Here is a 16,992-nt window from a genome sequence, read left to right on the forward strand (position 1 = left end):
CGAAACCTATGATACTGTGCAAAAATCTCGAGCCAGTGCTTATTTCTTGATATTTTGCTTCCAAGGATCCAGACTTTCTATTAATGTTTCAATGTTGTCTTGAACAAAAGTTCTCCAAGTTTTTCTTTGAGGTTGTATGTTTTTTAAAACAATTTTAACTGTTTGTTTGGTGTACTTGCACTAAACTGTGACCTATGAATCATTCAAACATTTAAAAAAGGCACCTAGCTCAAGTGATCAACCAGCATTGCGTTTACACATAACAAAAAACTTTGTTACTAGTACCCTGTTTCTTACCCCATCATTTAACCGAACCTATTTTTAAAAATGCCAGAAATATTACAGTTTTGACATTCATTAATTTGTATTCTCGCACCAACAAAATGGTTCCCGATGAGTTATCAGGTAAATACTTGGTATATCTCAGCGTGGATGCAAAAAAAAGAGGAAACTGGGTGAGTGAAGGACAAAAGTAGAAGTGGCAGGCCTAAAATTTTTACATTTGATGGAATTATGAATGCAGACAAGTACCATCAGATTTTGAGCCACCATGCAATACCATCTGGAAAGCATTTGATCAGCAACATCTTCATTTTTCAGTATGACAGTGATAGTAAAACACACTGCAAATTCAGTAAAAGCATACCTGGGTAGAAAAACCACACAGCAGAACTCTATCGGTTGATCTGATATCGTCGTGTTGGTGTTGTTCCCAGATCATCATACTAAATGTTGTTCCAGGATCAACATTGCAAGTGACCAATCAGAATGTTGTGACGTCATACTTTTGCGACTTCGGGAAAATCCGGCGTAAAACAAAAAACTGTACTAAAGCTGCGTGAAATCGCCTCTGTCCGCCGATCAACGGACCCTGACCCTAACCCTAACCCTTTAATAAACAGTAAGCAGAATTGATATTGTCCTTGCAACATTGGAATTTCATAAATGCACGAATGGCTTGGCGCGCAAAAGAATAACGTCACAACAATGTGATTGGTCACTTGCAATGTTGAACCTGGAACAACATTTTTATGATGGTCTGGGAACAACACCAACACGAGGATATCAGATCATCCGAACTCTATCAGTCATGGACTGGCCTCCCCTCAATTGAGATCATGTGAGATCATGTTGACTGAGAACAATACAAAAGACAGTCGGCATCCGAAGAAGAGCTTTGAATGTCCGTTAAGAAGCCTGGAGAACTATTCCTGAAGACTACTTACTGAGAAAGGTCAGGCTTGCACATGTTTTAATAAATCGCTGCACATAATTCCCATTTTTTTGTTATATTTCTTTCATTTTCAGTATTGCTTGAGTTTTCATGGCCAGGCCTCCTTTAGAGAGAAGAGACTTGATCTCAGTGGGACTTCCTGGTTAAATAAAGGTCAATAAATCAAACGCTTTCAAACAAGTATCCTGCCCCAAATATGATGCATGTGGTACAGTACACATGAGACACACATAAAGAAGTCACTTATGTTCACTTGAATCTTTATTGTTTACATAATTCAACAGAGATAATAGTTTATCATGTTGCTGCGGTTTAAAACGGGAGAAAAAAATGGTAGGATTAGCTGAGCCTATTGGTAAAACATTGCTTGATCTCGAGAGGAACAACAGAGCTGCACAGACAGAAAGTTTTCCACTGGCAGAACACAGAAGCACATATATTCTGGACTAGATAACATCTCCTCCGTCTTCTCCAAACTAAAGCCAACAAGAGGCCACTCTAGCAAAGAAACTGACATCCAGAAACTAATCGATGCTGCCAACACTAGAGGTGAATTTGTACACTGGGAGGAACAGGTACACTGAGTAGAACCAACTATGTTTCTGTGCAGTGAGAAGTATACCTACCTATTATCCTAAATATCACTTAAAAACATACAGTAGGATGGTAGGGTCACAGTACTCCAGCAAACCGACTTTCTGTACTATTCAAACACCACTTAGAAACTTGCATGTAAAGAACAGGACAATATAATATAAAGGGGGGGAGGGGGAAAGGCTGTGACTAGTATTTTATACATTTATGTATTTTGTCTACTAACCACAAAATTCCCTAAAGAAAACATTTGGCACAATCTTGACAGAGAGAAATACAAGTGCAATGGGAAGAAAAGAACAACCAACAACTGAGTACAAAGGTTTTAAAATATTTGCAGAGAGAACATCAAATCTAACCATGCACAAAGTAAGGCAACCTACTGCAGATTCTTTCATGTTTTTTTAATATAGAAAAAGATACAGTGACAAGTGCACCTATTTCTACAACACCTGTAAGGACTGTTGTCAGCGCTGTCTGCTAAGTTTACGCTTAGAAATGTGGGCTCCCGGGATGCTAGCCCCACCTGCAGACAGACAGTCTGGTGCAGACTAAAGTCATCACTCTATTGTACAGCAGAGATTACTGGTAGTGTTGCCTGTCATCATTAATAACTTAAGTGATGCAAAGAATGCTCTTACGCTACAATAAAGCCTTATTGTGAACTTGGACAGGAAAATAGATGTATCAAATTCCAGATTTGCTCTTTTTAATCTACAGTCTATGTTTTGCATTATTTTCTTTTTCCACTTTACATTCAGTTTTCTTTTGCTCTTATTTTAGATTTGTACTGGCATTATGTATATGTGCGTGTGTGTGTGTGTGCGTGTGTGTGTGTACAGCCTGTAATGGTGAAACGCAGTCGTGTTTTACAAATCCTTTGTCTTGATGAGGGTAACCAGTGGCTTGTCATCAGGACTGTAGTCTTCATAGGCGATGGGAGTGGCGTCATACATCGCAGGTCTGGACTTTTTCCCAAATCTAATTTAAAAAAAGCCGAATGTTTATCAAATATTGCAGCGTAAGAAGGTGTTTTGAGAGAATGACAAGTGCTTTTAAAGCTGGAGGAGATAATAACCCAGAAAAAGTACCAAAAAAAGTACAAAACATCCTGACTACCCACCCTACTTTAAAGAGTTAGTTAATTATTGTTCAAGAAAGACAAACAAAAGACAGATAATACTGAAAAATGTTTTTAAAAAGCACAAGTGGAAGAATCCAAGATGCTCTAGCTTTAATTAAAAAATCCCAAAAGTTGACTCGGTGCTGTCTTCAGTTAGACTCTGCCTGCCTGTTAAATGTCACTGCGTCCTAAACTGAACATGCACAGTGTGCAGAGCAGAATTTCAGATTAAGTGCTGCCACAGAGCTGCTGGTGACCGGTAAAATGGCTTTGACAGATCACTCCTGACCTTGGCAGCAGCAATCGAGAAAAACTGTTATGACTGAAGGTTACCGTACCCGTTTCTTCTGGATTCTGAGATATACAAACACGGCGACAACGCATCAAAAAGTTGTGTTAATTAAAAAGAATATTTCTGAGTTAACTTGGTCAATTTTGGATTTCTAAAAAAAAGGGGGGGCAGCGTGGGTGGATGGTAAAACTAACATCCAAGAAATGTTAAATGCAAAGCACTCATAAAAACAGCTCATTAATCACAGCAACTGAACGCTGACACACAAATCCTGTCACTGACCTGGCATGGCGGATGGAGGCGATGGCGTTGCTGAACTCGCTGTCAATGCTGCGGCAGTTGTAGAACTCCTGGTAGGCGTGGCGGGAGGAACCTTGATACTCGATGCGGCTGATGCGGCAGATGCCCACAATGAGGATGATGAGCATGAGCACGAAGGCCACGCACAGAGCTCCAATTATGATATAGAGGGAGTGGCGGGGCATGTTGGTCAAGGTGTCCTCAGTGTGTGCAGGCTTCCACTGCAGGTCTAACACACACACACACCCACACACACACACAGGGATAGATCTTTGTGTTATATTATTCATGCATAAGATTCAACCTCTCAAAAAAAAAATTATTTTCAGAAATGCAGGTAAAGCTGTAACAGTGCATCTTAATCTCAGAATAATGTGATTTACTATTTCTTTCAGGGTTGCTATAAACATGAAATTTGTAAGTTGAAAGATAACAGCCATAATTATATTTTAGCATTGGTTTAACCATTACAGAAACACACAAGAAATGGTAAAAAATATATATATAAATCTGCTACTGTAAATTTGTGTGTGTGTATAGGTTAATAAAGATCAGTCACAAATTTAATTTTTTAAACTGTTTAACCTTCACTGAATCAGAAAAATACAACTCTTGAGATAAAATCTCTTTTGCAAGCGTGTCTTAACAACCATGTTCTGCTCATGTGCCATTCACTCCCCAGGAAAAACACTGAAATATCAAAAGGTTTTTTGATATGATTGCTCACGTAGATATGTACCTGCACAAGCAGGGAAAATGCTTTTTCGTTTGTAGTAAACATGGGGAGGAAATGGAGCTCAAACCACTGAAGAAAACATGTTTCTGCTCGCCAGAGGTGAGTGAGTGGAGTCATATGAGGTCAGGTTTAGCATACTGTCACTGCAGACTCTGCACATTACCACTGCTGGAGTCTCAAGTTTGTCAGCCCTGAAGGGGACCCTCACTTGCCTGGAGAGTTGCCCCAAGAGTTGGCTGTCTTGCCTGACAGAGTAAGCCACTTCTGGAGCTCAACACTGAATCAGCCCAGCAGTGAAGTTACAGCAGTGCAAACTGTGCATCGTGTCGTCAGTAGAATTTGTGTGTAGTCAGAAGTTTGTGTTGCATCCAAATCTGCTGGCAGGCATCTTTTTTTAATTCTGCCAAACACGTTTCATGTAAACTGTATGCAATGATTTCTATGTTTCTATGAACTTAGTGTCTTCAATAATATTAATATTTATTAGCAAATTGTGTCTGTTATGATAACTCATATTATGGGAAGCACGGTGGCACAGTGGTTAGCACTGTTGCCGCACAGCAAGAAGGTCCTGAGTTCAATTCCAACATCAGGCCGGGGTCTTTCTGTGTGGAGTTTGCATGTTCTCCCCGTGTTTGCGTGGGTTCCCTCCGGGTACTCTGGGCTTCCTCCCACAGTACAAAGACATGCAGTTAGTGGGGATAGGTTAGTTGGATAATCCAAATTGCCACTAGGTGTGAATGGTTGTCTGTCCTTGTGTGTTAGCCCTGCGACAGACTGGCGACCTGTCCAGGGTGTACCCCGCCTCTCGCCCTATGACAGCTGGGATTGGCTCCAGCGCCCCCCGCGACCCTGAAAGCGGTAGCGAATGGATGGATGGATGAATAATAACTCATATTCCAGTGATGAAATGATGATGACCATGTGAAGTTTGCCTTTTCTTCCGCGTTTCTGTAAAATGTTTCGCTCTAAGTCAGAGACGTGCTAAAGTGTGCTGACCTGCATTGTGTTTTTGGCTGCATGTTTAGGCCAAAACGCTGATTAATCATTTGAAATCAAAGTTTAGGCACTCCCATCCAGTTTGCCAATATACTCTGCTGTAAATCCTGCACTGAAATATGAGGATTGTTTGTTTATTAAACCTAAAAATCAGCATGGAGTCACTGACAGAAGCGCATCGACATACAGCCTTATATCGTCTTGATGCATTCTCAATCATCCAGGTAAGTAATCTCCAAAAGTTGATTCTGTTCATCTGGACGTAGCATTTTGTGGGAACGCGGAGTCAAGGAGGCCATTTACATGAAAAGGGAAAGACCATCCCTGAATCGAGGAGGGGGCCTATGGGTACATCTTTCACCATCTTACAATGTTTGATTGCTGCCATTCCCCAACTCTCTGTGAATGGTACTCATGGCCACTGATCAATGGTCTTTGATCAGTGGGTTTTGGTCAGTGGTTGTTGATCAATGGTCATGAGAATTTGCATAATTAAGATTAAGGAACTGACCTCCCAGCCCATTGTTCCTTCAGTGGGCTGGTTTCAGTCATTATGCAAATGTACTGTTTATAAGATTTGGGGAAACCTGCAGTCAGCTGAGACTGAAGAAGTCACTTGGATGAGTGACGAAACGTTTCTCCCACAAAACGCTACGTCCAGATGAACAGAATCAACTTTTGGAGATACAGCCTTATAAATTAGATTTTGATATATTTATTTCAGAAATGATTCCTAATAAGGTGTATGCTGCATCAGACAATAACACAGGTCTGCAACCAAAAAACCGCAGAGGATTTTTTGACTGTTTCATATTTTTCCTCACTGAAACTTGGAAAAATATTCCATCATGTCAGGTTTTCTTCAAAGCTCATGTTTTTAGTTCAATTAAGTGTACAATTTCCCTTTTTATACTGAAATCTGGTATCCTATACTTGAGTTAAAATATATCCAATAATGATTTCTTACATTAATTTCATCTTTCTTACAGCGAGACTTGAAAGAAATACAAATAGAAAATGCGAGGAATTGAGGGGGGTCAGTAGGAGGGGGAAGGTATGGTGGGTTTGGTGGTGTGAGGAGCTTAGATGATCATGTCCCAACAGTTTTATTTTGGTCATCGTGAAAGGTAAGGAATCTAAGAAAAATTATGCACAGTTAATTGTAATAAAACACTGATTTTCTTCATCGCTGTTTCTGTTCCAGGGGTCAGAGATGTTCTACAGGACAAGAGTATCTTCACCAACAAGTTTGGAGGTTCTGCAGGAGCTGTTTTGATCTGGGAGCTTGAATTCAAAAGAGCCTCCTTCTTCTTGCGATGATAAATTCTTCTGCGTGAATGTTGCTGGTGAGAGTGAACAGCAGGGAGAAGCAGAGCTGTGTGACTGCAGCCTTCCTGCTCAGAGGTCTCCTAGTGAGTGTCATACAAACACTGATGCTGCCCGTGAGCTTCCTGTTTGTGGTTGGAGGAGGAAGGTCACTTCTTTATCACGTCATCGGGGAAAACTTTGAAGCATTTGGCTCATTATCAAGCAGCATATCTGCTTCTACACAGGTTAAAGAGCGGACACATACTGATTTAAGAGTTTGCTGCATGGGTCCAGGGGTGTCAAACATGCGGTCTGTGTCCATGCACTTTGGCACAATAGATGGCTTTGCAAGGCAGATTGTATCTATGGTTTTTCAGCAGAATTTTCTGCTATTCTGACAGAGGTGATGCCAGCATTACCATGTAGATGTGAAAATATACGTACACCGAAGAGTATCATTAGTTTTTAAAATCTTTAGAATGGTTTTTTGTTTCTTTTTTGAAGTTTTAAAAAAGATTCAAATCTCTTGTTTTATTCTCAGCCTGCCCACGTCCTGCATTTAGGTGTGAAAATCATATCACAGACGATGGTGCCCACTGAAAAGTCAATGGGTCAAAGGGTTAGTTATCAGGGACCAGGAACTACATTCAAATTTCAACCTCACAGTGGAAAGTCAGAGGACCACTAAAGACAATAAGATTCCGCCTCTGGAACTCGTTGTGTGTGTGTGTGTGTGTGTGTGTGTGTGTGTGTGTGTGTGTGTGTGTGTGTGTGTGTGTGTGTGTGTGTGTGTGTACTAGGTGCGGCCCAATCATCATTTTATTATCTAGAATAATATCTGATGCGATATTTTCTGACAGGGTGACTTACGGATCTCGCAGCTGGGTCCCACCCACCCAGGTGGACAGTGACAGGTGAAGCCATTTGATTGGTCGATGCACGTGCCTCCGTGGTGACAAGGGTTGCTGTCGCACTCATTGACGTCGACCTCACATTTTTCCCCTGAGCAGACAGGTAAGGTGGCATTAAATGACTTTTATAGCAATAACGTCAACAGCTCAAAGTGAGGCAGATGGATCACAGCCTGACTTCATTTTCCACGCAGCTACATTCATCTTCATCACCAGCCATAATCACAGAAACACACAGCTGGTCGTCAGGCTGTGCTCACCCAGGTATCCAGGCGGGCAGGAACAGGAAGCATTAAGTCCCGCACTTTCACAGCGGCCTCCGTTCAGGCAGCGCATCTTCAGACATGGGTCCTTGTAGATTTCACAGTGTCTGCCTGCATGCACACATACAAAAAGAGCTTTCAATAATTCACCGGGCAGCACTTTTAGCACTCTAAAACATATTCGGATACACTCACACACACATACCTTCAAACTGGGGTGTGCAGACACACTCATAGGCATTGATGAGATCCCTACAGGTGGCGTAGTTTTGGCAAGGGGCAGACAGACACTCATTGTACTCCTCCTCACAGTACAAGCCATGGTAGCCTTAACAGGACACAGATTCATACAGTTCAGAATAAAATCACAGTCTTTATGAATGATTATGTAATAACAAAGGGTTTGTGTTTATGTGAGACACAGAGACAGAAAGTGTGTATCCTTCTGCAGTGAAACACAGTAATGGTAAAACATGATCATTATTGCAGGAGGTGGAAGCAGGAGTCTCGATGAAGATCATTATAACCAGAGCTGGCTGTAATGTAACACATCACTATACTAGTCAAGTAATTACATTATAGCTACTACATTACTACAGTTACATCGAAAAGGTTCTTCAAATATCTACAAATTGATTTTCCTGATTTTCTTTGCATCACTGTGAACATGCATGAAAATATTTTTTATTTAGTTTTCAGGCTCTAATATCTTTAAGACCATACATGTACATTTGAGTAGCTTCATGCTGTTCTTTTTAAAGGCCTTCAAATATGGTATGGTGGGTCACACTACAAAATTTTCCAAGCTCTCAAAGTTTTATTTTGAACTTGAGCAACACTTTAGAAATTCCATAGTAGCAGATGTTTGGATTAGAAATATTGAATGACATCTTAAGTAGATCTCTAGATACGGCAATTTCAATTCCACAGGAAACTGATCGCAAAAGGCTCGAATCCCCCACACTTCACAAAAATATGGAAATGAATAGTAGTAGAAAGCTCAAATTAGACCACTTTTTCACTCTCCTGGAATTTCTTCCATCATAGATGTTTCGTGTGCCTAAAAATTAAAAAAAAAATATTGGCTGACGTATTGGATTTTAAAATCACTGAATATTGGTATCCTTATTGGCCTTATAAATCCCACATCAGTCGGGCTCTATTGTAACAAATTAATTTCTTCAGGGAGTAATTATGTCAAGTGATGCATTACATTTCATTATAGTAGCACGTAATGTGTAACACGTGATTTTCTTTCAGTAACGACCCCAGCACGAGTTAAAGCTGAGCAGAGGGTCCTTGTAATAGCGCCTCAAAAACAGTTCACACAGCGACAGCCTATCAAACAACCCGTAACATTCATCTTGTGGCACTATGAAGCAATTTCCTCACGCGCCCTTCCTCGGTCACTGTTCTTGCTCTCAGTGCTCTGAGCAGATTAAAAATATTTCAACCTTTTAAGTCGCACTTGACACCAGCATTGAGACCTACTGCCATCAATGCTAGAAGCTCAACATTTTACGTGTTTACCTGACTGAATCGCACACTACAGCGTACACAATAACAACTGGACCACCGTATGTGCCTCTGTATTTCTTTACAGGGATTTATAAATTAGCCAACAGGGGTATGAGCGCATATTAAATCAATGTCAAATGACATGCAGTGCACCGTGTTTTCCATAGGATGGCAGCTGTGTACTGAGACCAGCATTAACATGGTCAGCGCATCAGAGCATCAGTGCCTCTTCAGCTGTGTGTTTTGCGCTTTTCATATAGGACGTGCGTAACTTGCACTTCGATTTTGTGGCTACAACAGATGCAGATCGAGTGTTTTCATTATCTCGTCTCCAACTTTGACTGCATCTCTCGGCTGGGTGCAAGTACTGACTGAAGCATCAACAAGCCCTCCTCGGGCTACAGCTAACGTGTGTTTGGGGAAAAGAGAGGAGAGCAATTAATGAGGAGCCCAGTTAGAACCTCCAGGGCCCTCTCTGTGAAATGTCAGTGAAATGTCAAGTGCCTTTCCAAGACTCTGCCTGCTTTCTGTGGGCTGGCAGCCTCTCATGTGAGCAGGATTACAGGAAACAGGAGGACAGATCCTTCAACATATCAGCTCCCCAGAAGCTTTCTTTCAAACAGCCAGCAGGCATTTACACAACCCCACACATCTGCACACCGACACCATGGAGACGGTCACACTGCTGCATTTGTGGACTCACACACACAGACACACACACTGAAATTAAAACTTTAATGCAGACACATAAACATGCCGCAAGCAACTGACATTCTGATGAGGGGGAGAAAAGATCGTTTTGGTCCAAAACACTGCAATGTGTGTGTATCTGTGTGTGTGCGCGCACATGTGTGTGTGTGTTTGTGTGTGAGTGTGATGCTTGGGATGCTAATTACAAATTACCAATTTCACCAGTCCCATTACAGAGGGAGCAGAGGCATTTGATTGGATGGCAGCATCTGTTCAGCTACAAAACACAAACACAGACGACAGACTGGGAGCCACACACACACACACGCACACACACACACACACACAGCTTCTCCATGGCAACCAGACAACAGAGGATAAGAGGGAAATGAGGTGCGGTAAATGTTACAGGATGATGATGAGAAAGGACAAAAGGACAAGCAGAAGAAAAGAACACGTGAAAGTAACGCAACGTTATGAAAAATAGAAAAATATGCAGGTGGTGTCGCAATAATTGAAAAGAAGTGGGCGCCCGCTCTGCCTCAGAGCACAGTAAGAGCCGTTTGAATAAAAAGGAAGAACATGAAATAAGAAGGCATTATTACAAATCCAAGTCTTGCTGCTCAACATTGATACTGCTTCGTTTCAGGAATTTAAAAAAAGACACCAAAATGTACATTTGAAAACTCTTTGTACTGAAATGTCAGGCGCTTTCACAAAAAATGACATTAACATAAGAAAACAAACATAATCTTAGCCCCTAATGCCTAATGTATCATATTTGATGCACGCATACAGTTTCTGTGAGTTTTCCAGACTTCTACATTATCAGTGTGATTTATATGTATTTATTAAAATAAATAAATTCCACAATACATTTTTAAGCAATAAATATGCTGCAAAAATGAATGTGGCAAATATAATAGGAATTAAAAGTCATATATTCAAATTCATATTAAATTAATGAAAAGTTTCATTGTCACAAAATACAATTTTCTGGCGATTATTTCAAGGTTTAGACTTTAAAGGGTCAGAGTGGACCATTTGCTCTTCTTTATTTTGTGGCAGACATATTTTGTTACAACAATGGATTCTAATATTAAAAGGGCTAAAATCTCAAATATTGAGGTCAGCGTGTGTACAGGTGGAAATCTCCAGACTACTTAAACTCTTGTTTTCAACCGTTTTATCTTGACTCAGTGTGAATCACACAGAGGTGATATAGTTAAAATGGTCCTCTCAGATACAGAAGCCCCACCTACCTGCTGTTTAAACCTTTTATTTGTGAGGGGCAGCCAATCAGAATAAAGTAAACTTAAAGGAAGAAGAGCTAAAACAGCGTGTTTCAGACAGAGCGACGAGCTGCTCCTATCAGTTTAGGTCTGTGAATCACATATACGGAGCAGGAAATCAGCTCCAAATAGATCCACTTTAAGCTCTAATTGCTTTCTGCCATTCTTCCAAAGAGACAGGAACTAGATTAGCCATGTGAAAGGAGCGTGAATGGGAGCATAAAATATGACACTGAGATGGTTACTCCTCTGTACATTTGACTGACAGTGTGTATAAACAGTGAGAAGCAGGGGCAAAGTGTCAAATTATGTTGATGGGCCATTGGGAAAGTCATCATTTTCTCCATCCTAGCAAGGTAATTGCAAGACAATAGATAATGACAAGTCATCATTCCACTCAATTGATTTAATCAGTGAGGCCTCAGCACCAGCAGCGCCGTGCTATCGTCTAAAAAAAACACTCATCGTTGGGGCAGATGACATTTAAACACACCTGAGTCTAAGCCAGGACTACAAGTCACCATCCTTTTACTTATTACAAAGTTTAATGTGCTGGTGGTAAATCCAGATACAGAGCGGAGATTGATCAAAGTAAGGATTCAAGAGGTTTCATGAAGGCTCTTAAAATGTGAATTTCTCAGTGACATCAGTCAAAATCTCATCGGTCCAGGAACTCAGTGGACATGTAGTTTTATTTAAAAATAAAAAGTCCAGCTTCACTCTACTCCCCACTCTACTCTCAGAGGTTTCAGGCTTTTAAGTAAACAGAGTTTCAACTTTTCTACTTGTATGAATCAGCCTATTATATTTCTGGTGCAGTTTAATTCAGCCTTTGTAGCTGATTTGGTTTAATTTTTAATCAGATCATTTAAAAGAATTACCTCCACTCCTCACATAACAAGTAAAACTATCTGAGGATTCATAGATGTCATAAAACTCTTTTAGTTTAAGTAGACCGAGCCCTTTTATGTTAACTATAAGCTTACCTGGCACGCAAAGACACCTGTAGCTGTTTCCCACGCTGCGGCAGACCCCGTGAGCGCAGGGGTTCAGGGCACAGAAGTCCACCAGCTGGGCGCAGGTGGGTCCTGTGAACCCTGCTGTGCAGCTACATCCAAACCCCAGGGGGCCGGGGCCCTGGGCGTAGCATGTCCCGTTATTGTGACAGGGGCTGGAGGCACACGGGTCCACCTTCTGCTCACATGTAGCACCCTGGTAACCTGTGAGAGGGCAGAGAGGGAGCAAATATCCTTAATTTGCTGGAAGGAGAGGCTTAAAGCATACAGCTGCGCTATTACTGGTAAATTGTTAGTTTTGAAGGGAAAGCTTTGGGATTCAGATGAACCTGCTTTCAACAGTGGGTGACACAGCAGGGGCTGTGTTTATGCAAGGCGGGTGGTGCAATCCAATATGTGGCATCTACTTTGGCATAAAATTGCACCCACTCAACTGCCCACTGAAGCAGCTTCTTAATGCAAATGGAACTTTGCAGAAAAATGTTAATGGGATAAAAGAAACTCCTCTACAGTTAAAGGGGATCATAAGTTTTGTTTTTATTTTCTTTGAGTGAACTTTATTGCATTTATAACCACTAACTAAAGGGATGTGCTTCAATTATTCATGCTGCATACGGTGTATTAAATATGATGACAAAGCACCAGCAACCAAAAATATGTACAGAGCAGGACAATAGGATGAAGTCAAATGCTTTCCCTAAAGCAATAAATAAATAAATAAATAAATAAAGACATTTATCATGCAAGAAAACCACAGTAAGTAATGCAGGAGTGCATTAAACAGTCCTGGTTATATTATACTCCTGTAATGTTTTAGACTTAAAAGCATTTTTCTGACGCAGTTATTTCACTTCTTAAATTGTGCATTTGGTACGTATGGTTATATAATTTAAGTGCACGCAGTTTAAGATTACATGCTATTATTTACTGAAAAGAAAAGTTTAGTATGCAAGAAAACACACCGGATTACTTTTTTGTCAAAAGAGGGAGTGAAGCTAAAGTCAGTAAACAGTCAATTTACCTTTAAAACTACACACGGAGGAAACACAAAGCCAGGTCCTGTTTATTTGCGTCACTGAATACATCATAAATTAAGAACACATTAAACATTACATATGTAGAAAAACTAGTTTGAATTATATATGTGCTTTTAATGTTTTCAAGTCTAATTCTTTTGTAACACAACTCTGTCAGTGTAAAACTATGTTTTAAATGTTTCAGTAAAAAAGATCAAACTTTTTTTAATGGCAGTGTGTCGCAGTGGTTGGAGGGATTTACGCTAGCCGTTTTCCAGTGCTAGCTTTCTGCTAAGCTAAGCTAACACTCCTCAAACAGAACAAACAAAGGGCAGTATTTGTATGATATGTGGTAGGTCTAATAGAGAAAATGCTCAGGAGAAAGTTAAACTAATTCAGACTTTATATACTCACTGGCCACTTTGTTTGGTACACTTTGCTAGTACCTGACAAGAGCCCATTGTGCCTTCAGTGTATTTTATATTGACATGACAGCCTCACACACTTGATGCTGATTTTTCGGTTGCATATCCATTATGCTAATCTCCCATTCCACCACACCCCATGGGTTGAGATCTGGTGACTGTAGAGACCATCTAAGTACAGCGAACTCATTGTCATGTTCAAGAAACCAGACTGAGATTATTTGAGCTTTCTGACATGGTGAGCTATCCTGCTGGAAGCAGCCATCAGTAGATGGGTATACTGTCGTTATAAAGGAATGGACATGGTCAGCAACAAAACTCAGGTAGGCTGTGATATTTAAACTGTGGTCAGTTGGAACGAAGGGGTCCAAACTGTGCCAAGAAAGTATCCAGCACACTATTACACCTGAACCTTTGATACAAGGCAGGATCTATGCATTCATGTTGTGTATGTTAAATTCTGACCCTACACTTTGGGGGTTAAAGCAGAAATTAAGACTCATTATCACACCAACATTTTTCCAATGTTCTCAGCATGTGTGAACTGTAGCCTCAGTTTCCTGCTGTTAGCTGTTAGCTGGTGTGGTCTTCTGCTGGTGCAGGTCAACTGCTTCAAAGTTTGACATGATGCACATTCAAAGACACTCTTCTGCATACGCTGGTTGTAGTGATTGGTTCTTTGAGTTAATGTTGCCTTCCTATCAACTTATAGCAGTATGGCCACTCTCCTGGCCTCTGACATTTTCTCTCAGAGAAACGCTGCTAAATAGAGATTTTCTCTTTTATGTCTCTTTTTTTCTCTCATTGTGAATTGTAAATGGTTGCGTGTGAAAATCCCAGTAGATCAGCAGTTTGAACTCCAGCAGGTTGTCTCGACCATGTCTAAATGCCTAAACACATTGAGCTGGTGCAATGTGATTTCATGATTAGGTATTTGCATTAATGACCACCTGAAAATGTGCACCTAATAAAGTGACCAGTGAGTGTAAATTAGAATGCAATAATTTAACTGTATCTACTCAATGTGACTGAAAAAAGAAACAGCACCTGTATGCAATGATCAATACAAAACAGTTTTGATGCTGCAGAATCAGTACTCAACAGTGATGGGAATAACGGCGTTACTAACGGCGTTACTTTTTTCAGTAACGAGTAATCTAACTAATTACTATTTTTATCGTTACAACGCCGTTACCGTTACTAACAAGAAAATGTGGTGCAGTCGCACTACTATTTTTCAACAAACAGACAGTTGCAGCTGTCTTTAGCTTGCTGCACCTTATATCAGTTGCATGGAAGCAGCTGTCTATGTAAGTAATCGAGAGCGCGCTCCCGCGGGCAGCAATCACTTTCTGGCAGACGATCACTTTTTGGCACAACACCTGGAGCTAAGGGGGCAAAACAATCGCACGAGTGCTGCTGTTTGACTGAGGAAGAATAAAGTAGTCGTGGTAAGCCAATCACACGACCACTTCAAGACAAAGCAACAAGATGATATATACCAGTTTTTAAATTGTGTTGATAGGCCTCGTAAAACCAGAGCCATGATAAACAATATATACGCAGCGTTTTTTCCTCAATAGTTTCGCCACGTTTACTGTCTAAGGACAGCACAGCAATCACTCTCTGCTTATGAGCAAAAAATAATAACACAAAACAAAAAACAGCCCGTTTGTGTTTGTGGAAAAATGCACCATGTCGACCAATCAAAAAATGATGTGGCGACATGACATTTGGTTGTTTAGGAAGAGGGGAAAGTTTTAGGAGTGATGGCGAGAGAGAGACAGAAAGAAAGAAAGACAGCAGAAAAAAAGAGAGCAAGTTTTGAGAAATTTGTGACGTTTAGCATGTTTGGAGTGTGTAGTTCATGTGTTGTCTTGTGTAGTTAGTGTGTAGTGTTGTGGATAGTTTTGTGTTGTGTGTCAGAACAATGAGGCGACTGCTGTCTCCAGGTAGAAACAGGAGTGATACACCTGCTGCTGTCAGACCTGCAGGTATCAGGCTGTGATGTTCTCCTTTATAGTGGACAGAAATTTTTGAAGTGGCACAAATAATTTGTGTGGCATCTTATTGAAGGCAGAACAGCTGATTGTTCTGTAAATAGTTTGAATGGTTATTTAAAAAAAGGGTCAAAGATAAATGGATGCAAATAACTTTGTTGTTTGCAAAACTTGTGGATATGATTTTAAAATTGACAATTTATATTTGCATTTAAAGTTATGAAATATGATTCACTAAACATGTTTGTGGTTGTTACAGTAAAAAATATAACTTTTTCAACTTTTATGTTTTTTGTCTGAATTTAGATCAATTGTGTTAATACAGTGTGTCAAAATGAAAACATGACTGTAAACTAAAGGATGATACGAAACAAGGCAAAGTAAATAGTTTTTAAAGGTGAAATGTAGAGGAAAGTAGTTAAAAAACTTTTTTTTAAAGTAACGCAATAGTTACTTTTCAAGTAATTAATTACTTTTAGAATCTTGTAACTCAGTTACTAACTCAGTTACTTTTTTAAAGAAGTAACTAGTAAATATAATTAATTACTTTTTCAAAGTAACTTCTCCAACAGTGGTCCTCAAAGAAGCAATTCAGCATATTCAGAAAAATGTTAAATTACACCTTGAATCAGAATCAGAATACTTTATTGATCCCTGGGGGAAATTATTTTTTGTTACAGTGCTCCATTTTAAACCAACATTAAGACAAGACAGACAATACACTAACTAAGAATAGTACAATATATACATATATATACATACATACATACATAAGTCACTCAAAGTGAAGCCTGATTAATGGCTTGTTTTCTATAATATCCTCAGAAAGAAAGAGAGAGCAAATCGTTTGACTCAAAATGTTCTTTTATCAGTCCCTCTTCCTTAGTCAGGTCACCAAAAAAACAGAGTGACAGCACCTTAACGCACACCGAAATATTGTGTTGACAGGGACATCTATAATGCTACACCAGCATCTCTGAAGGGGCTGAGTCTGTTTCCGTCATGCTCCTCCGTGTTTGTATGGGGGCTCTGTCCTGTGCACATCCATGATCTCATTTGCTGATGTGCCTCACGTGTTTCTTCTTCGCCTCCTCTCATTATCTTGTGAGCCTCTGCCTCTTTCACCTATCTTCCGATTCTAAAAATAACCTCCTCCCGTCACCCCTTCTCCTCCTCCTCCTCATCCTCCTCCTCCTCCTCCTCCTCCTCCGTGTTCACCTCCCATGAGAACCACCATTGTGCTGCAGAGAGCAGAAAGACACAGTCTCTACGCAC

General features: G+C 40.3%; 1 protein-coding gene across 1 annotated transcript in view; it reads right to left on the reverse strand.

Annotated features, from left to right (window-relative positions):
- Nucleotides 1-1,477: 1,477 nt before the first annotated feature.
- The window catches only part of dner (delta/notch-like EGF repeat containing), a 73,153-nt gene continuing 57,638 nt past the window's right edge, over nt 1,478-16,992 (reverse strand). The window contains exons 8-13 of the mRNA XM_005933167.2: nt 12,247-12,480; nt 7,966-8,088; nt 7,758-7,871; nt 7,457-7,588; nt 3,526-3,772; nt 1,478-2,809 (exon numbers count right to left, since the gene is read on the reverse strand). Coding sequence (XP_005933229.1) covers nt 2,698-2,809; nt 3,526-3,772; nt 7,457-7,588; nt 7,758-7,871; nt 7,966-8,088; nt 12,247-12,480 — 962 coding nt within the window. The 3' untranslated portion in view covers nt 1,478-2,697. The remainder of the gene's footprint in view (nt 2,810-3,525; nt 3,773-7,456; nt 7,589-7,757; nt 7,872-7,965; nt 8,089-12,246; nt 12,481-16,992) is intronic.

This window comes from Haplochromis burtoni, unplaced genomic scaffold, assembly GCF_018398535.1.
Source record: "Haplochromis burtoni strain Fernald_Lab_line unplaced genomic scaffold, NCSU_Asbu1 Contig_160, whole genome shotgun sequence".
Lineage (NCBI taxonomy): Eukaryota > Metazoa > Chordata > Actinopteri > Cichliformes > Cichlidae > Haplochromis > Haplochromis burtoni.